This window comes from Phacochoerus africanus, chromosome 6, assembly GCF_016906955.1.
Source record: "Phacochoerus africanus isolate WHEZ1 chromosome 6, ROS_Pafr_v1, whole genome shotgun sequence".
Taxonomy (NCBI): domain Eukaryota; kingdom Metazoa; phylum Chordata; class Mammalia; order Artiodactyla; family Suidae; genus Phacochoerus; species Phacochoerus africanus.
The window spans coordinates 100,140,117-100,161,658 of NC_062549.1; the positions used below are offsets into that span (position 1 = coordinate 100,140,117).

The following is a 21,542-nucleotide window of genomic DNA, read 5'->3' on the forward strand; positions in this document are numbered from 1 at the left end:
GTCTGGGGTGAACATATGTCAGCATAATAAAACCAACTGATGACAAACCCACAGCCAATATAATACTCAAAGGTGAAAAGCTGAAAGACTTTCTGCTAAAATCTAGACCAAAATTTTAGTTCAAAGATGCCCACTCTCATTCCTTCTATTCAACATAGAATTGGAAGTCCTAACAACAGCAGCAATCAGACAAGAAAAACAAATAAAACATATCCAAATTGGAAGGGAAGAGGTAAAATTGTCACTATATTCGAGTGACATGATACTATGTATAGAAAAGCCTAGGGACTCCACACAAAAACTACCAAAACTGATAAATGAATTCAGCAAGGTAGCAGGATACAAGATAACATATAGAAATGGGTTGCATTTCTTTACACTAACAGTGAAATATCAGAAAGGGAATGTAAAAGAAAAAACCTTTTAAAATCATACCAAAAGAATTAAAATACTTAGGATTAAACCTGACCAAGGAAGCAAAGATTTATATGCTAAAAACTATAAAAAATTAATCAAGGAAATTAAAGATGATTCAAGGAAATGGAAAGATATCCCATGCTCTTGGGTTAGAAGAATTAATATTGTTAAAATGGCCATACTACCTAAAGCAATCTACAGATTTAATGTGATCAAATTACCAATGACATTTTTCACATAACTAGAACAAATAATCCTAAAATTTATATGGAAACATAAAAAAACCAGAATTGCCAAAGCAATCCTGAGGAAAAAGAACAAAGCAAGAGGTGTAACCCTCCCAGACTTCAGACAATACTACAAAGCTACAGTAATTAAGACAGTGTAATACTGGAACAAAAAACAGACACATGAATTAATGGAATGGAACTGATTCTGTTGCAAATGCAGCTGGACAGCTGCACGTAAATCAATGAAATTAGAATATATCCTCACTACACACACACACAAAAGCCCTCAAAATGGCTTAAAGACTTAAACATAAGACAGGACACCATAAAACTCCTTGAAGAGAACATAGGCAAAACATTCTCTGAAATAAATTGTTCCAATGTTTTCTTTTCTTTTTTTTTTTGTCTTTTTGCCATTTCTTGGGCCGCTCCCACGGCATATGGAGGTTCCCAGGCTAGGGGTCTAATCGGAGCTGTAGCTGCCAGCCTACGCCAGAGCCACAGCAACGCAGGATCCGAGCCGAGTCTGCAACCTACACCACAGCTCACGGCAACGCTGGATCGTTAACCCACTGAGCAAGGGCAGGGACCGAACCCGCAACCTAATGGTTCCCAGTCGGATTCGTTAACCACTGCGCCACGACGGGAACTCCTCCAATGTTTTCTTAGGTCATTCTCCCAAGGCAATAAAAATAAAAACAAAAATAAACAAATGGGACCTAATCGAACTTAAAACTTTTGTACAGCAAAGGAAGTCATATTTACAAATGATGCAACTCACAAGGACTTCCTTTCCAAAATATATAAACAGTTCAATTAAAAAAAAAAAAAAAGAGGAGTTCCCGTCGTGGCGCAGTGGTTAACGAATCCGACTAGGAACCATGAGGTTGCGGGTTCGGTCCCTGCCCTTGCTCAGAGGGTTAACGATCCGGCGTTGCTATGAGCTGTGGTGTAGATTGCAGAAGCGGCTCGGATCCCGCGTTGCTGTGGCTCTGGCGTAGGCCGGTGGCTACAGCTCCGATTCAACCCCTAGCCTGGGAACCTCCATATGCCGCGGGAGCGGCCCAAGAAATAGCAACAACAAAAGACAAAAAAAAAAAAAAAAAGAGTCAAAAAATGGGCAGAAGGGAGTTCCACTGTGGTGCAACAGGATCGGCAGCATCTTGGGAGTGCCGGGATGCGGGTTTGATCCCTGGCCCCACTCAGTGGATTAAGGATCTGGCATTGCCTCAGCTGCAGCACAGGTCACAACTGCAGCTCAGATCTGATCCCTGGTCTGGTAACTCCATATGCCTTGGGGCAGCCAAAAAAGAAAAAAAGCGGGGTTTGTTGGGGGCAGAAGACCTGAGTAAATATTTCTCCAAAGAAGTCATACAGACAGTGCTCGCTTCGGCAGCACACATACTAAAATTGGAACGATACAGAGAAGATTAGCATGGCCCCTGCGCAAGGATGCCACGCAAATTCACGAAGCGTTCCATGTTTTTAAAAAAAAAAAAAAAAAGAAGTCATACAGACAGAAAATGGGCACATAAAAAGATACTCAACACCCACTATTAGAGAAATGCAAAACAAAACTATGATGAGGTACCACCTCACAGCAGTCAACATGGCCATCATTAAAAAGTCTAAAAATAGGAGTTCCTGCTGTGGTACAACAGAATAGGTGGCCTCTCTGCATCACTGGGATGTAGGTTTGATCCTTGGCCTGGCACAGTGGGTTAAGGATCCGGCATTGCTGCAGCTGTGGCAGTGGTCATGACTGTGGCTCTGATTTCATCCCTGGCCCAGGAAATTCCATATGATGTAGGTGCAGCTGTTAAAAAATAAATAAATAAGTGTACAAATAGCAAATGCTGGAGAGGGTGTAGAGAAAAGGGAACCCTCCTACACTGTCAGTGGGAATGTAAGTTGCTGCAGCCAGTATGGTGAATTCATATTAGGGAGGCTACTCAAAAAACTAAAAATAGAATTAATTGTTACAAGCCCTAGACTCCTCTTTATAACATCTTCCTTCTGCTTACACTTTTTAAATATAGGTGAATGTATATACGCACACACACACATAAATATATGCTAATATACAAATAACAAGAGATTATTTAAAGTAAAAACACAGTTATATATGATCCTGCAATCCCATTCCTGGGCATATATCTGGACAATATAATTCAAAAAGATAATGCACCCCTGTGTTCACAGCAGCAGTATTCACAATAGCTAAGACATGGAACAACTTAAATGTCCATTGACAGATGAGTAGATAAAGAAGATGTGGTACATATATAGTGGAATACTACTCAGTCTTAAAAAAGAACAAAATAATGCCATTTGCAGCAACATGAATGGAACTAGAGATTATCATACTAAGTGAGGTAACTCAGAAAGAGAGATAAATGCCATATGATATCACTTAGATGTGGAATCTAAAATATGACACAAATGAACCTACCTATGAAACAGAAACAGACTCACAGACATAGAGAACAGACTTGTAGTTGCCAAGGGGGAGGAGGTGGGAGAGGGAAGAACTTGGAGTTTGAGGTTAGCAGATGTAAACTATAACATATAGAATGGATAAACAACAAGGTCCTATATTTAATATATTTATATGAGATAAACCATAATGGAAAAGAAAAAAGAATGTATACATGTATAACTGAGTCACTCTGCAGCATAGAAGAAATTAAAACAACATTGTAAGTCAACTATACTTCAGAAAAAAAGAGAGGAGGCAACAGACTTGACTATTTGGAAGGTAAAATCAACAAGGAGGAATCAAGGAAGACTAGTTTGGAATACAGGATGAAGAGTGAGGCCAACTCACTTTATATAAAGATACTGGAGGAGAAAAAAAGGCATGGGGATGGGAGATAAGGGGATGATGGGTTCACTTTTAGACACAGCTTAGTGCTTGAGGGCCATCCAGGTTGACATAAACAACAGATTATGAAGAAAGGCCAAGATACACCTAAGAGTTGAAACCACCAAATAATATGAGATCACTTCGGAATAATATGTAGAGTACAGAGAGTAATATGCCAAGAAGAAAATAGTGAGGGAAGGAATGGGAAGAGTCCAGGAAGGAGACAGAGAAGGAACGGTCAGAGAAATAACAGCGCCAAGAGTGTGGTATCTTGAAACCAAGGGAACAGAAATTAAAGGAGTGTTAAATGAAGCCGAGGCAGGCAGTTAAACCAGGACTGAAAAATGTGTAAAGGATTTGGTAACTTGGAGGTCAATGCTGACCTTGAGGAAAATAGTTTGAGTAGTGAGATGGAGGCAAGGGCCAGACTTTAGTAGGTTGGCAGTGCATGGAGGGTAGCTGGAGACAATAAGCACAAATTACTCAAGGGACAGCTGAGAATGAGAACGAGGGCAAACATTAGATAGTAGCCTGAGCAAGAATGTGGGGTAAAGAGAAAAATTCACAGGGTAAGGGGAAGAAAGCAGTAGAGAAAAGAGATGAACAAATATGAGAAGGAACTGAGAGATCACAGGATATGAGCTGATAATGTTATTAATTTATTATTACTAGGAGCAACTACCTTTTATTGACCATTTAGTATATTCCAGGAACTCAAAGTGCTTAGCCCTGCAATCTCATTAAATCATAAAAACCTGATAAAGTAGGGCTGATTGTCCTCATTACAGAGAAAGCTGAGGCTTAAAGGACCTTAATCCATTTATAGCAAGTTTCAGAATCAGGATTCAAGCTGAAGCTGGTGTGGCTGACTCCAAAGCTTGTGTTTTTAAACCACTTCACAATAAGCTGCTCCATGATTAAAGGCACAGGTGGAAAGGATGAACTTAAAGAGCTGAAGGGGGCACCTTATTTTCTGATATGGGAGGAAAGGAGTTGGGAATGGCTGTGGATATAAATAACTACATAGATTAAGAAGTAGAAGGAGCTCACCCTTTTTGGCCTCACTTTTGTTGAAAAAGTTGTTGGCAAGGTCATCTGCTAAGAGTAGGAGATGTAAAAATGAAAAAGTAGACTTTGAAAAGAGAGATAAAGGTTCAGAGAAATTATGAGGGCAAGGGAACAAGCAGCTGATTAAAGACAAGGAAAAAAAAATGATTCACTGATCTGAAGGTGTCCATAAACTCATGGCATCAGCAATCTGCACAGTTGTGTGATTTTCTACAGAAGCCTCAGGACCCTTAGTAGCAGACTAACTAGCAGTGATCCAAGTGTGGACTTTTGTATGTAGGAAAAGACACAAGAGGGCATGAGATCCTTTGGGTATTATAAAGGAGACATTTAGATTCATAGTTTAGTGGCCATATTTAAATGACTTCTGAAGTCATGACTGAAGTTGGAGAACTTAGGTATTTAGGACTGAGAGTGGTGAACGGTAGAGATGATAAAAAATCAAATATTTCACCAAGATCACTCTGAAATGGGACTTTAGGAAAAGAAAACAAGTGAAATTGATAAGTCTATATGAGGGGACGGGAAATGAAAGAGAGTTATATACCTTAACTCCTTTCACATTGACAAAAAAAGCTTAAAAAGACTTTTACACAACTAATATGAAAAAAATACCAGGAAAATTCAGTAAGTCCAAGATTAATATGAATTCTGGCAAGATTAAAGAGGATCTAAAAAGCATGCAAAAGGAAAAAGCAATTTCAAACATTTTTGCAAATAAAATAGAAAGTGCACAGATTCTTATTCAAAAAAGAGAATTAATAGTTTTGAAATTGTGAAGTCTTGACCTTGGGACTTAGAGTGTACTTTGGAACTGACAAGTCTTATGACTGTGGAGAGAGGCTGAAAACATGGGTTAGATAACAGCTGCTTTTACAAAAAATAACTGCTACATTGAAAATTAGCTTCATATAAAAAAATAAGATGACCATTGGCAGGACATTCATTAAAGAACAGACAAGACCCCTTCCTTGGATCATTTATTTGCCCTTTTATTTATTTAACAAATATTCGCTAGTGTATAATATGTGCCAGGTCCTAGGGGTAGAAAGGTGAACAAGAGAGCATGGACACTGCTCTCAAGGAGTGTATACTCTATGGAGGAGATAAACAAGTAATTGTGAAACAATGTGATAGTGCTGTTACAAGTGAAGTGGGCAAATGATACTATGAAAGCATGTATAGGGATATCTAATCCATTCTGGGAGATGTGCTTCGGATATCTACGATGAGATCTGAAGGCTGAACAGGAGTTAGCCAGGAGAAAGTAGTGGAGAGGCATGGGGAAAAGGTCCAGAAAGAGAACAGACTAGGGGAAATTTAGAGGCATGATAGCATGGCCAGGTTAAGAAGTAAAGTTTACCTTTACTAAAGAAGTTTAGCAAAGCTAGTGTATAAAATGAAGTGAGAAGTGGTGAGGGTCAAGGCTGAAGAGGTAAGAGCTGGGGGGCGGGGGTCTCACCATAAGAGATTCCATAAGCTATACCAGGGATGTGAACTTTATCCTGTGGCACAGTGAACAACCTCTATGCCAAGATGTTGCCTGAAGTGGATCGGCTTCAATATATGACCTCTGATTTCAGATTTCATTCCAAATAAATCTTTCAGTTCATATAAAACAGAAAAATTGAGGGGGAGGTGTTTCAGGTAATCGCACCTCTCTAGAAAGGTGCTTTTTATTAAATAAATATTTATTAGGCCTCTATGTGCCTGAAACTGATCTAGATCCTGGGGAATACAGCACAGGAGACAGAGAGTACCCCAGATCTCATGGAGTTTCTATCAAACACAAATAAACAATAGAGATGGATATGAAGAAATTAAAAGAGGGAAATGAGATGGAAGGTGTCTGGGGATAAGGAGTCAGGTAAAGCCTCCCCGAAGTGGTATTTTTACTGATACCTAAATGATGATGAAGTAGCTACATAAATATCTGGATAGAGAACATTCCACGCAAAGGATCCTTTGGGTCTTAGTTCCTCATTTGTAAAGAGCAGGTTTGAGAATTAAATTTAATATTGCACGTGAAAGCATGTGTCAAAGTTAAAGTATCATAAGGCAAACAAGATCGGAAAGCTGCTTTCTTGGTTCAACTTATCAATCAATTATATTCATTGTAAAAATCTTAGAGGTTACAATGGAATGCCAATTTCTTTTTTTTACTCCAAGTGAAAAAATGCTACTTAAATATTGTCATTTTTCTTGAGTTAGTAAAAATAACCCTGAGTTATCACAAAAGGATAACAGAAAGCCTTGGAAAAGTTAGGAAAGCAAAGGACTTACATGTCCAGATTTTTGAACATCAATATGTTTTAATATTATGCAGCCAATAAAAACAATAATTATGAAAACTTATAAAGAACGGTAAATTCAAAAACAAACAAGTATTGTATCAGGCTGTTCCCTGTTTCACACTCTCCGAAAAAAAATTTTTTTTTTGTCTTTTCAGGGCCACACCCGCGGCATGTGGAGGTTCCCAGGCTGGGGGTCCAGTCAGAGCTGTAGCCTCTGGCCTACGCCACAGCCACGCCAGATCCGAGCCGCAGCTGTGACCTACACCACAGCTCACAGGAACGCCGGATCCTTAACCCATTAAGCAAGGCCAGGGATCGACCCCACAACCTCATGGTTCCTAGTCGGATTCGTTTCCGCTGTGCCATCACGGGAACTCCTCGAAAATCTTTTAATAAGTTTTTCAAGAAACAAGGAAAATGCTCCACTCCGAAGACAGAGCATTAGAATAAAGCAATACATAAACAGAATAAAACCCCCAAGGAATTAATTTACTTTTAAATCCCCCAAAAGAAGTTTCTGTTATGTGCCACTTGGAAGAAAAAAAAAAAAAAAAAGAACAATTAAGAAAAATTGCTTTAGGAGTTCACACTGTGGTCAGCAGGGGTTAAAAACCTGACATGCTGTCGGTGAGAAGGGTTCCATCCCTGGCCTCTTCAGTGAGTTAACCAGTGTTCCAGCAAGCTCTGCGGAGGTCGCATATGCGGCTCATTCTGCCTTACTGAGGCTATGGAATGGGCCAGCAGCTGCAGCTCCAGTTAGACCCTTACTTAGCCTGAGAGTTTCCATTTGCCGCAAGGTGCAATGGTGACAGGAAAATTTTTAAAAGTTTAAAAATACTTTAAATTACTAGAAAAACGAGGGGGTGGGGTGGGAAAATCACTAAGTAGTATGAGCTTCTACAAATTTTAACAGTTGGCCAAAAAATAATGCTTGCATTTGGAGGTGAAGATGGCGCTATGAACAAGCCAAGATCTCAAAAAATAAGCTCATAAGTAAATACATAAATGATATCAGTGTTGTGATAAGTGCTGTTTAAAAAAAAAAGAGTAACTCAACTAATGACACAGTAAAACCAAGAGTCTTTTATAAAGCAGAGACAGTCAAATGTCTTATTTGTTCGTATCCTCAGAACTTTATATAATGATCAATAAAAGTTTGCTGACTGTACCTCTGAATGAAGGTGGACAATCGAGAAGGAAAGAGGCTCAGAAAAAGACCCTCCTTTAGGGGTGCTGCCCTAAAAGCTTGGGCAGCAAACAGAAGATAAGTACAAACAAAACTTGATACTTAAAAAATCTCTGACGTGAGAGCGGTAAATTCCTCCGCACCCGGATTCAGTATTTGACAACTAACCAGCAACGCCTCCACGTGTCCCCAGGAGCCAGCCCCGATTGGCGAGACGCACACGGAAATACACTCTTCCCTGATACACTGGTCAGCTGCGCAATCCAGAGTTTCAGGGCACTTTGGGGACCGCTCCCTTCCTGCGGCACCAACTCTGAGCGCTAAGGCCACCTGATCCCTCCCAATAGTGGCCAGGAAAGCTGGGGTGGGGGTGGGGGGAGTAATAGAGACTGGGTTGGGGCGCGGGCGGCCGCCAGATGCCTCCTGACAGGGAGGGCGCAGGGAACCGGCCGCAGCAAATCCCACACCCTCCCCGAGCTCCAGGCACCAGAGAAGCGGACACAGGCTGCGAGCGAGGAGAGCGAGATGCCGGGCCAGCCTGCATCTCTGAGGCCTAAAGAAGACGCCGAGAGACAGGGAGACTGAGGAGTCCCGGGGCGGGACGCAGTAGCTCACCTGGGAGGTAATCATGATGCTGGAGTCAATAAGGAAACTCATGGCGAAGTGTAAGGAGGGCTAGTGCTTCCGCTTCCACTCCCCGAGGACCCAGCTCGCTCGGGCCGCTAGCCCCTCACACAGGCGGCAGTCGCCCGGGGGCCACCACCAGACCCTTGGCTCGCCAGCCCGACGCCATCAAGCTGCGCCGCAGCCAGCCAATCAGCAGCTACCTCCAGCGCTTCCCGCCTCGGCTAGGATTGGGCGGGCGTCTAGGAGCTGAGCGCCTGGGGGCGGGGCCAGGGAAGGGCCGTTCTGGGGGCGGGGCTTAATTAGACTTGGCCTGCCTATAAGGGGCGGGACACAATAACGTAGTCTGAAAATTAAAAACAAAACCAAAAACAAAACCCAAAAAAGATGTAATGTAAGGTAGCATTTCCATTTCTGAGGCTAAAGGAGGCAGGGCCTGAACTAACATCTTTTTAAAGTGGCAATTCTATTTTATAATGGCTGTAGCTAATAAGATGAAGTTATTAGTAACAATTATTATAATGGGTTGGACTATAAATGAGGCATTGTGTTTTAGACGTTACAATTTATACTTAGCTCCACAAACAACTGCATAATTACAGACGAGAGAAGAGTGGAAAACCAGGTGAGATTTTAGCAAACGTAGCTAACCAATTAAATTTCTGATGTGATAAGGATGATGAAAAAGCACACCATCTGTAAAGAGTGACAATCTCATTGTACTTGATACCCATCTTACAATACCCAGAGTTGAATTCTTATGCCATGCTTTTAAAAGGCAAATAGATGTATTGGGGCGTACTCAGAGGTCAGTCACCAGATGAGGAGGAGGAAAGGAAGATGACTCAGGAGTGTTAACAGCTGTCTTCATTTGAAAGAATGGATAGAATTAATATGGCCCCAAGAGATATTTGTAGGACAAGGGGATGGAAGTTAAATGAAAGATAGACTTAATTCAAAACAAGAAGTGATTCTTTGAGTCTGAAGATGAGCTATTTTAGGAAATAAACCCATGTTGGAATTACTCAAATGTAGACAGAATCAGTACTTCATCTATTCAATACTCATTTCATGAATGCTTAAAGAACTGCTGTGGGGCTTATCCTTTCCCGCCAGAGCTCTAGCTAGTCTTTGAAGTCCTTGCATGTTATTGGCCTGATGCTGGCCCCAGCTGAAGGCAATCACCCAGTGTGGGAGCAGCTGCATTCAAGGCTGCAGATAATACCTCAAAGCACAGTCTTGAGCTGACCTGCACCTAGGACCTGAGTACTTAGGCTACTGCAATTTGAGTAACTGAGACATTTATTACACACAAGGGAATGTGTCTCTCTTTCTCAGATTTGAACTCTACTCATACTAAGCAGGCAAAAACTACCTGTCAGATGTCCAACCCCCAATGCATAGGCCAGGGAGCCGTGGAGGCAACTTTCCTAAGGGAGAGTCTAAAACCAGAGAACTTTGTGCTGCTGAGATCTATCAGGGAAGCACCAGCATCTGTATAGGCATATAGTAAGTTAGAATCTCACCTGAGATTCAAGGCTGTGAAGAATGCTGGGTGAGCCAATCCAGGCAAACAGTTTACTTTGGTGGTTTACTAAAGTGCATGGTGGGGATCAGGGTCTCAATGAGCCTGGCATAGCCGAGAAACGTAGGCAATCCCACTGGCCTCGGGCCTGTGTAAAGCTTTGAGAGGCATCATTCAGGATTCTCCCTACTGTTAACACCTGTGTCCATGTCAAGGACTGGCCTGGCTGACCGCAGGGACTGCTCCCCCTGCTTCTTATTATGGACTGTCTCTAGAAACCTTCATAGCAGATTAACGTCCAATCGACTCTTCTTTCAAAGCAAGTCTCTTTCCTGGACTCTGTCACCAAGATGGCTTGTCCTCCTACCCCTGCCCCAGTTCTGTTCTCCCAGTTCACTCTAGCTGCTGAAATCCTGTTCAGCAGTGAGATCTGCTTCTGCCTCCATGAACTGTCAAGCCACCAGGGCTCTGACTCAGTCCCCACTTTGTATCCCATATTCCAAGGATACTTTCCCAAACATTTCATGCATAACTACTGGCCATTGTTTACCACTCATCTAGAGACTGACAGCCAGATAGCCAGACAGCTCTGCTCTTAAAGAGTCTACTAACAATATGACCAATCTCTGTCCCTAGGGCGAGTGTTTGTTCACATCAATTTTCTGTAATCTTTTTCATAATAACTATAGTGTTAATTCCCCCCATCTTCTCACACCTTCCAGAACCAGCCATATCCTGACAGCCATCTGTACTTTCCTCCTCTTCCAAATTCATATAAAGGACTGAGCCAAAGGGAGTTCCCTGGTGGTCTAGTGGTTAGGATTCGATGCTTTTACTGCTGTGGTCCAGATTCAATCCCTGAGAACTGGGATCCCACATCAAGCCACTGCATGCTGTGGCCTAAAAAGGAAGGAGAAAGAGAAGAAAGAAAGAGGGGAAAGAAGGAAGAAAGAAAGAAATAAAAAAAAAAGACTAAGCCAAGATTTGATATGAACACTGGATCATTGGGGAACACCCTAACACCTCTTCTTCTGCCCATGCCCAGAGACTAGATGACTTCTGTTAGGAATGTTCTTTTTAAACTTTTACTGTGATATAGTAGTAAATTCACATGCAGTTGTAAGTTTGAGGTTGTTTGAGATCTATGACATTACCAATTCCACAGCATCCTACTCCATCCGGCTGCCTACTTCCACACATAGTCATCCTACCATGTAGCTTTCCTTGCTATTCCAGGTTCCCCGAGACCTTGAACCCCACTTTATACCCCAGTAATCCACCAAGGTAAGCTGGCCAGGAAACTCCAAATATTCAGAGAAGAGTCACTTACTTCCCAATGGTCCCATGGACGGCTGCTATATTTGGTACCCAGAAAGTGTATAGGTGCCACACCTAAACTCAATTTCTGTAAATAATTGAGAAAATGCTAGATCTTATAACAGATAAATCTTGAGATCTCAGAGGATTAACACAATAAAAGTTTATATTTTTTTTGTTTCATGTAAAGTCCAAAAGTCCAATGAGTGGGAATTGGTAGGGATGTCAGTGGAGGTGGGGGTGGTCCTCTAGTCTAGTCATTCAGACTCTGAGTGCCACATTCAACATATGGCTCCCAAGGCTGCTCTTGGTGATGGCACCCAGGAATTCATATGAAAATTTCTCTTCCTTCCTTTATTTAGCATAAAGCAAGCCTGCCTGCATTTAGCCTGGAAATCCTGGGACCTTCAGGGCACCTCTATCTTGGATTATATTCCTACATAGTATCAGCCTGCCCTGGTGCTGGGGTGTGCTTAGCGAATTATCTCCTTCCTGCCCTGGGAGATGTCTCAGCAGTATTCATACATTCATTCATCAAACATTACTATGTTCTAGGCACTGTGCTAAGTACTGAATATTCAGAGATGCATAGTATGATATCTCTTTTTGAAATCACTTTTGACCAGTTCTGTGATAGAAGTGCATACAAGTACTGAGGGATCACAGAGCAACTACCTTTGTCTTGGGAAGTGTGTGAAATTTCATCAAGGAAACAGTTTACCTGAATCTTGAAGGTTGAGAAGAAGCTGACCACAGGAGGAAAGGCAGGGCAGGGCGGAGTCCTAAAATAACATGGAATTCATTTATCACTAAGTGCCAGTGCTGTCCATATGGGGGACCAGTCAGTGGTTCCATAACACTGGGGCATATGTGTGTGTGGATGGGTGTGAGAGGTGAGACTAGAAAGGTGGTGTTCCTACCAGTCAGGGGCTTGGAGATATTTTGGGTATGTTAAATTACAAAAAAAAAAAAAAGGAATTCTGGAGTACTTTAGCAAATTGAAGGAAAGCTAATGAACCAAGATCTGAAAAAAAAAAAAAAAAAAAAAGCCCAGCATTTCCCAGAAATCTAGATAAGTAGGAACTAATTGTGAGTCTCTTCAAAGGCTTCTGTCAAGATGAATGAATTCCAATCAAGTTTCAGTCTCTCGGTTACTCCACTCAAGATTCACACTCCAGGAGTTCCCGTCATGGCTTGCGGCGCAGCTGAAACGAATCCGATTAGGAACCATGAAGTTGTGGGTTCAATCCCTGGCCTTGCTCAGTGGGTTAAGGATCCAGTGTTGTCGTGAGCTGTGGTGTAGGTCACAGACACGGCTCGATCTGATGTTGCTGTGGCTGTGGTGTAGGCCAGCAGCTGTAGCTCCGATTGGATCCCTAGCCTGGGACCCTCCATATGCCGTAGGTACAGCCCTAAAAAGAAAAAGAAAAAAAAATTCACACCCCAGAAAGAGAGTGTATGGTTGGCCCATTTGAGTTTAAAAAAAAAAAAGGCTGACCCTTGAGCAAGAGAAGACGGGTAAACATTACTAAGAGTCCCATCAAAACTATATCTAATTGAGGAAGAGTATTTCTCAATAGGTAAATTGAGATGTTATTATGGAAGAAGGAAGAATAGGTTCTGGGCAGGTAAAACAAACATCTTCTTAGGTGGGTTGAAGTCACTTATAAGGGTTTTGTAAACCATGCTAAGGAATTTAGAATTTATTGGGTAAACAATTGAGTCATTGAAGGATTTTAAGAAGAGAAGTGACATAAATCTCAGGCAGAATCTTTTGGCTACTTTTATTTATTTATTTATTTTTATTTTATGGCTGCACCCGCAGTATATGGAAGTTCTTGGGCCAGGGATCAAATCTGCATCTCTGCAGTGACCTGAGATGCTGCAGTTGGATTTTTTTTTTTTTGTCTTTTTGCTTTTTCTAGAGCTGCTCCCGTGGCATATAGAGGGTCCCAGGCTAGAGGTCTAATCGGACCTACAGCTGCCGGCCTACACCATAGCCACAGCAACATCAGATCTGAGCCCTGTCTGTGACCTACCCTACAGCTCATGGCAACGCTGGATCCTTAACCCACTGATCAAGGCCAGGGATCAAACCTGCAACCTCATGGTTCCTAGTCAGATTCGTTAACCACTTAGCCACGATGGGAACTCCTTTTGGCTATTCTTATTTTATCTATTTTTATCAGTAATGAATAACTTTAACTCTTTCTGCAGTCCTCAGTGACATGGAAGAGAACCAATCCTATCCTTTTGTCTCTTCCCTAAAGAAGTATACTTTGGTTTTTCCTGAGATTTGTGTAGAGAAAGTGAGGAATCAAAGTGGCCAAACCTCAATTGATAAGGAGAGTTTTCATGTCTTTTCTTTCTTTCTTTTTTTTTCTTTTTTTTTGTCTTTTTGCTTTTTCTAGGGCCACTCCCACGGCATATGGAGGTTCCTAGGCTAGGGGTTGAATCGGAGCTGTAGCCACTGGCCTGCACCAGAACCACAGCAATGTGGGATCTGAGCCATGTCTGCAACCTACACCACAGCTCACGGCAATGCGGGATCCTTAACCCACTGAGCAAGGACAGGGCCGCAACCTCATGGTTCCTAGTTGGATTCATTAACCACTGTACCACGACGGGAACTCCTCATGTCTTTTCTGAATCAGAATCTCCTCCATTCCACCTAGTGGTGTGCTGGAGCTGGCCTGGATTGGCTTGTAAGAGCCATTTGCTAAATTTCTTGGAATTTTGTGAGCCATTTCTAATTACAGTCATTATTAACAATTAAATTATATAAACGTAAACATGAAACACAAAAGTAATACTCAAAGCTGATCACTTCTCAATTAGCTTACTATTATCTATGCTGTTGAGGTTATTTATATCTATCATATGGTAGAAATATTTTATATTGGGCTCTTCTCATCTCTGTGTTTAGTGACATCATGTTGGTGGGTTGAATTGGTAATGGTGGGAGAATTTACACCAAGCAAATTGGCAAACACTACAAATCAGGGCTTCTGTACTTTGGAAAGAGGTGGTTGTTACCTGTTTACCAGCATATCCCTGCCCCTTCACCCTCCCTTCCCCAGTCCTTGTGTCCCCAAACCCCTTCATTTCAAAGGAAGAGCACCAGAAATTGGAGAAGTCTCTTCACTGGGTAGCATGGCTGCCAGGTCAAAAGCAAAAACAAAGACAGTGAAAAGTCAAGTTAGTTTTATTGTTTTGTAACAGTCTAACATTTGACTATTAGCTCTGACATAAAGATGTGGAAGGTTGGAGAATTCAGGACACAATCCCTATGATGCCTTTGCCGGAGATTTCTCCAGGAAGTTTGTTACAAATATATTTCTTAGCTGAGTCTTTACTGATCCTGCTTCATAGATGGGAAATTTGCAGAAATTTGCAATGAAGTAGTCTACTTTTCCCTCCAGGAGACTTTATGCATTCTTCCAGAATACCCTTTGTTTGCACTGGAGAACTTCCAGAATTTGTGAGGCTGAAGCCTGCAGTTTATCCCACTGCTACCTTGTTGGCTACTGCCCCAGAGGAATACCCACCCTCTCCTGACTTTGGGAGCAGCAATGTCTAGGGCACTGGACATGATTTGTCTCTCACAAATATCTTTCTTTCCTCTTATTTAATGGCTGAACCTAGAATTTTATTTCCTTCTTCTCCTTCCTCCCCCAATTACATATTTAGTTATCATACAAAAATTACAAAAAGGGAAAGTCTCCCTACCTATTTCACTATCACTTCTAGGCACACGCTTATTTCATTTTACAGATTGTACTTATGCTTAGAGGAGTTTCCATCCAACTGGGCAAAGGTTTTTTTCATCTAAACTTTTCTCATGTGGGTTGTGTGATCATCTGCATACAATATGCATAGAGATGTAACCCTGGGTTAGGGGAGGGAGAGGGGAGGAGGTGGAGGGAGTGGGATGGGGAAAGGAGAGGGGAGGAGGTGGGGGGAGTGGGATGGGAGGTCCTGTTCAGGAGGTATGCTCATTCTTCCCCTGGCATGCCCCAGTGAACCTCCTCAGGAACTCAGAAGAGCAGCTGTCTGCACCAGTCTCGCCCCAGTCCTTCCACATGGCTTGGACTGGAGGGTTCCTGGATGCAGCCCTTTCAGCAGCCATGAACTCCCTCTGCCACAAGTCAGAGACTGTCTGGGGGGCTGGTGCATCTCTGTACATGAGCCCTAGTAAGCAGAGTCCCTGTAGCACCACTTTCGGCAATGACTTTCTTGCTTGATTAAAAATGTTCTTTTTTTGCAATGTTATTCTCAGGAATTCAGAATTACAGAAAAAGTGACCACCCTCCCACACCCGTGTTCTTCCTTTACTCATTGGCTTACTTTTAACCAGTATCTTACTTAACAATCTGTGCAGAATTTGAAAGTGGTGACTGTTATTTCTTCAGTTAACATTTTAGGCTGAGGACTTAGGACAGAGTTAAATAAGACCTCCTTCCCTTTCCTTTTATTTCCAATTAGTAGGTTAAAAACCCACTTATTTTTTTCTAGTATGCTCCTAGTGTTTCTTGCATATCAATTCACCTGATCTGTCTTGTGGAGGAGGGGCAGAACTTACTAACCACAATTAATCTAAGGAAATTGTCATAAGGAGCAGGTAAATGACATGCTGGGTTTCCCAGAGTCAGAGAGGTGTAGCCAACACTTCTGATTTGAATCTCAGTGTTCTTTGTGGGAAAATCTGATCAGGTCACACTGACTTTCAGGAATATTTGTCCAATTCTGTATTGCATGCTTCACCTGGGTGCTAAGTAACAAAACCATGGTGCAAAGCAGACAGGCCTTTTTATGATACTCCGGCTACTAGACCTAGGGATTACAGAGCTGGGCTTGACACTTTCCTACTGAACTTTGAGTAACCCTAGTCCTCCTGGTCACAGATCTCCCCTGATGGAGGTGTTTTAACTGCTATTTGGCAATTATCCCTTTTCCTCCGGAAAGGCTTGCACTTTTAATGTCCTGCTTTCCAAAGCTTAATTGGTAGTTCCACATACTGGAACTAAAGGTTTAGTCTAACAAGGGAAGGATCAGGATTTAAAGCTTGGCCTGGGAGTTCCCGTTGTGGCTTAGTGGTAATGAAGCTGACTAGCATCCATGAGGACTTGGGTTCGATCCCTGGCCTCGCTCAGTGGGTCAAGGATCCAGCGTTGCTGTGAGCTGTGGTGTAGGTCACAGACATGGCTCTCAGATCACATGTGGCTGTGGTTGTTGCCTAGACCTGCAACTGTAGCTCATATTTGACCCCTGGCCTGGGAACCTCCATGTGCCGAGGGTGCAGCCCTAAAAAGACAAAAAAAAAAAAAAACCCAAAACAAAACCAAAACACTCTTGGCCTTAATGGAGCCCAGAGACAGTTATATAATTTGAGTCAATCATAATTATTTGCCTCGGACAGATATTGAGGGATCCAGCTGAACAGAGTAGGGTCCTCCACAGACACACACATAGGGCAGGAGGGGACATTTTCCATAGGATGAAACTAATTGCCAATCTGTCCCCAGCCATTTCTCAAGGTCAAATAGGTTCCTACAAAACATATGAGGTCAAGATTCTGTTTGGAGTCTTCTTTGAGAAAACTCATCTCCAGAGTGTCTATTCCACACTGAAAAACTCTCACCAGATAACTGAAAGGCAGGGTGGGAGGGCCACATGGAAACCACCCACCTGCCCTCCTCCCCAGTCTCCCTGCTGTCCGAGGACTCTCTCAGGCAGCGCTTGGCAGCTCTAGACTTGGCAGCCAACTCACAAATCCTTCTGATAGCCCTGGAGGTAGGTTGGTGGCAGATGCCATCTCTAGTTTGTAGACAGAAAACTGAGGCACAGAGAGGTTAAGAGAGGACAATAACACAGCTACTAAATGGCAAAAATAGAAAAGAACAAAAATCCTGGTCCCTTGATGCCTGTGTCGGTTTCTTCCAAAATAGGCTTCTTCGTTAGTTGGGAAGACCGACAGGGAAAATGGCAACTTCCATGGTGGTGGGGTAGGTACAGACAGTGAAGCAGGATGCTGCTTCATTCAAGGAAACACACACACACACGTAGGCCCAGCCGAGACAAGGAGACCGGCAGCCTTCACCTACACCTCTGCCACCGGTGCCCAGGAGCACCAGCAGGTTTCACTTAGAGCAGGATGCAGTTTTCTTCTTTTCTCTTTCGAATTAGGTCCTCCTTGAGACAGACACTTTATTCTGGCAATGATGGAGCTATTCTCAGGCTCTTGAGTTAATGTCCTGAAAATGAGTCTTCAAGAGCAAAACTGCAGGAGTACTAGTGCTGCCATTGGAGTGAGTGCAATGATGTCGGGTTCTCAGGCTGGGACTTTGGTACTTTTCTCACCACGCAGAAGAAAGTCTGTCTGGAATAGCACTGATTGCAAGGGAAAGGAAGAGGCAAGCAGCAGCCAGAAAGTCACATGTCTGCGAGATCAATTTACCTCTTCAGCTGTCCATTGGCTGATACAACCCTTCAACGGTAATTTGTCACTTTGGATTAATCTAGGTAAGATACATTTTAGGCTTTCTCTTTTAAAATGAAATTTCCCCCAGAGTAATTATTAGCAAAATCATACCTTAATTGTTAGACCATTTTGCTTTAGAATGGAGAACAGGAATGAGAATGCTGCCACCAGGGAGGAATAGCTTTGGAGGAGGGTCTTTGCTCTGGAAAAGCATATCTAGAACGAACACCTTAAAGGGAGGGTGGGACCCAGAGGGTGGCACAAGGAATTGATGTCCTTTGGGATAACGCTGGTTTAGGGGAAGACAGAGTGAAGGCAGGTTTCCTGGGTACCCTGGTGGTCTGCTGTCCGGATCCCTGTCATGTCAACTTGGTTTCTATTCCTCCGACCTCAGCCTTGCCACTGCAGCCCATGATGCATAGCTTTGGTTTAGATGAACCGTCTTGGTTATCAGTTTCTCTTTCTGCTTTGGAAATTGATTTGCTCTAGGTAAAACTGCTCCCTGTGTGAAATGTGTACTTATACCTGAGGATTTCCCCTGACTGGACTCCAAGTCTGAAGAGTGTTGGTTGGGAGAATAAAAGGTAGATCTTTGAGATCCCTCTTGTTCCCTTCAGCCTCTACATCCCTTCCAGGGATGAAATCTGATCTGGGACTCGGTGGGACCCTGGCTGTCTGGATTCACAGTTTGTAAGAGGCCCGTCCTAGTACCACTCTGATGGTCCTTTTTGTGCATGTCTTGAGCCTGAGCAAGGCCTGAGAGCTTATTCTCCTCAAAACAGGCCAGAAGGCAGGTATCCTCCTGCTCAACAGAGCTGCTCCCAGTGTCTGATGAAAGGAGGTGTGGGTTTCAGGCTGAGGGCTGACGTTGAGCGAGGAGAGGAAAAAAAGGGCCTTCTTTCTTCAGGGAAGAAAATTGCAATCAGGCCTCAAAGCCTTTTCAGTCAGGGAGAGGGTATGGGGTCTTACTCTCTTTTTCTGATGGTACCTAGAGCAGAATTTCCACCATACAAGGAATGTAATTACATCAGAACCCAGGAGCTACAGTGACCCCAAAGAAAGGGCGGTGAGAACTCTGAACATCTTCTGGACTGACGATTTAAACCAAACACTCCAAAATGGTGAAATGAGGTTTGGAAGTCACAGGAACGAGTTGAGACCATACATAATGGGACCAATTCTATAGGAAAGCTGGGCTCAAGAGTGTAAGCTGACCTCACAAATTGGTACCCCATAGGTTAAATTTGGCTTGCACACATTTTCTTTGTCCCCCACCCCCGACATATTTAAAATTTAGTTGGCATCATTAACAATGGGGGAAATTTCACTTAAACGTTTAGGTTTCTGGCTTTTGTTTCAAAATCGGATGGCCAGGTAACACTGTCTGGTCACCGTTGCCTGGAAGTGATTAGCAGCTGCCCTCTTTCCCCCCAATTTCACAGCCCTAGCTCTCCCAAGGCATTAGAACAGGCCCACTTCACCAATTTCAACCACCTGCCTGCATCCTGCAGCCAGTTAAGTTTGGGACCCTGGATACAGGGTCACATGGTATCTGCAAGGGCAGGGCTGGGGTGTTAATGTTTTGGCTGAGTTTGTGAGTCTGAGACAAGACTGGTTAAAAAGCTATGAGGCAACCACAATTCTGATTGGAAGATTTCTATAGAGAAATGGGCATGAAAGCAGAATTCCCCACAGCTGTTGGTGTAGAGGGTCAGGGCAGTCATGAGACTGGAGGCTTTGATGGGACAATGGGTTTATCTGGGTAGCCTTTATGCAGGAGAAAGGCAGTTTCCTGGCTGTACAGCATGTGCTTTCTACTGCAGTGCCCGTCCAACCGGAGTGGGAGTGAGGGGGGTGGGGATAGATGATTCGAATCATGTTGGCATCTTTAGGTTTCATCTTGCCCTTTGTTAGCTCGGGTGTTTTCTTCTCTTTCTTTCTCGGGCACCGCTTCATACGGTTAGATCATCTGACCTGGCCCGGCTGCTGGCTTTGCTCAGCCTGCTCAGGGGTCTGGAGTCATCCCCCGGCAGCTCAGGACACAGTGAAGGCGCCTTCTCAGCCGGCACCTCTTGCTTTGGTATCTCCTCGGGCTGCAGCTCTTCTGGCTCAGCCTCCTCCTCCCCCACCTCGGGGGTCTCCGCTTTCTCTGCCTCCAGCACAGCCACCACCTCCTGCCCTTCCGTGCTCACTCTTTCCTCCTCCTGCCTTTTCTCTCCCACCTCTGGCTCTGCCCCCTCCTCCACCGGCTGCTCCTCCCCCTCCCCCTCCTGAGCTCCCTCCTGAGCTCCCACCTGAGCGTAGGAAGGCAGGGTCTCTTGGTAGGCCCTGGACAGGTCCCCGAGGGGCCCTGTGCCCATCTTCTCCTCGAACTGACTGAAGGGCTTGGCAGAAAGTGGGCTGGTCTCCACTATCCCGACCTCAGTCAAAGGGAAATAGTGGGACACGATTTTCTCTTCTTCCAGGAGCTGGTAGCCCTTGGCCTTCTGGATGGAGGAGACCGCGATGGAGTGGAGGGATTTCTCGGGAACCTCCCCCAGTGGCTGCTCCGCGGGCTTCTTCAAGGCCGACCGGATTCTCTTCAGGCCCAGGTGACTCATCTCCAGAATGTTGAGGAAGAGGGACACCGAGGCCACAGACAGCATGAACAGGATGAAGATGGTTTTCTCCGTGGGCCGTGACACGAAGCAGTCCACCACGTTGGGGCAGGGCCAGCGGCTGCAGCGATAGAGAGGCAGGATCCGGAAACCGTACAGGAAGTAGTGGCCCACGACGAAGCCCACCTCAAAGAGGGTCTTGAAGATGATGTGGCAGATGTAGGTCCTCAGCAGGGTCCCCTCCAGCCGGAACTTCTTGGCGCCTTTGCCGCTGCCGCCGCTCTTCTTGTTGCTGCCCTGGTCGGCCGCGAGGGGCGCCCTCTCGCCGCCGTCGCCCTGTTGGCCCAGCTCCTCTGCCTCGCGCTCCTTGCGCTTCTCCTCCATGCGGACGTGGTGCACCGCGTGCCCCACGTACACCAGCGACGGAGTGGAGACGAAGATGATCTGCAGGACCCAGAGGCGGATGTGGGAGATGGGGAAGGCCTCGTCGTAGCAGACGTTCTCGCAACCGGGCTGCTGGGTGTTGCACACGAAGTCGGACTGCTCGTCCCCCCACACGAACTCCGCGGCCGTGCCAAGAATGAGGATGCGGAAGATGAAGAGCACTGTGAGCCACACTCGGCCGATGACCGTGGAGTGCTCGTTCACTTCCTCCAAGATGTTCCCCAGGAAACTCCAGTCGCCCATCTCTCACCCAGCTGGGGGAAGGAGAAGGCAAAAGTGAGCGGCCACAGTGCGATCCTGAGTCAGCCTCTCTTCGCAAACTCTCGGGATACCTCTCCTAACTGAGTGGCTGCCACAGTCGTGGTGTCAACAGATCTATCGAGTGCTTCCTCTGTGCAGACGAATTCTAGGGCACGAAAGAGGCAGAAGAGAATTTGTGTCCACTGACCTCCTCATCTGGGTTTATTCATTGAATTTAGGAATCATTTATTCA

General features: G+C 44.2%; 2 protein-coding genes and 1 non-coding gene across 3 annotated transcripts in view; 1 reads left to right on the top strand and 2 right to left on the bottom strand.

Annotated features, from left to right (window-relative positions):
* The window catches only part of LOC125129754 (Golgi pH regulator), a 55,088-nt gene extending 46,205 nt beyond the window's left edge, over positions 1-8,883 (bottom strand). Inside the window, exon 1 of the mRNA XM_047784833.1 lies at positions 8,677-8,883. Coding sequence (XP_047640789.1) covers positions 8,677-8,718 — 42 coding nt within the window. The 5' untranslated portion in view covers positions 8,719-8,883. The remainder of the gene's footprint in view (positions 1-8,676) is intronic.
* Positions 2,028-2,134, top strand: LOC125130189 (U6 spliceosomal RNA). The gene has a single exon (XR_007135685.1). It is a non-coding gene; the product is annotated as a U6 spliceosomal RNA (small nuclear RNA).
* Positions 8,884-19,773: 10,890 nt separating the features above from the next.
* GJA8 (gap junction protein alpha 8) lies at positions 19,774-21,315 on the bottom strand. The gene has a single exon (XM_047784835.1). It carries the CDS (start codon positions 21,290-21,292, stop codon positions 19,961-19,963), a length of 1,332 nt encoding a protein of 443 aa, XP_047640791.1. The 5' UTR covers positions 21,293-21,315; the 3' UTR covers positions 19,774-19,960.
* Positions 21,316-21,542: the final 227 nt, after the last annotated feature.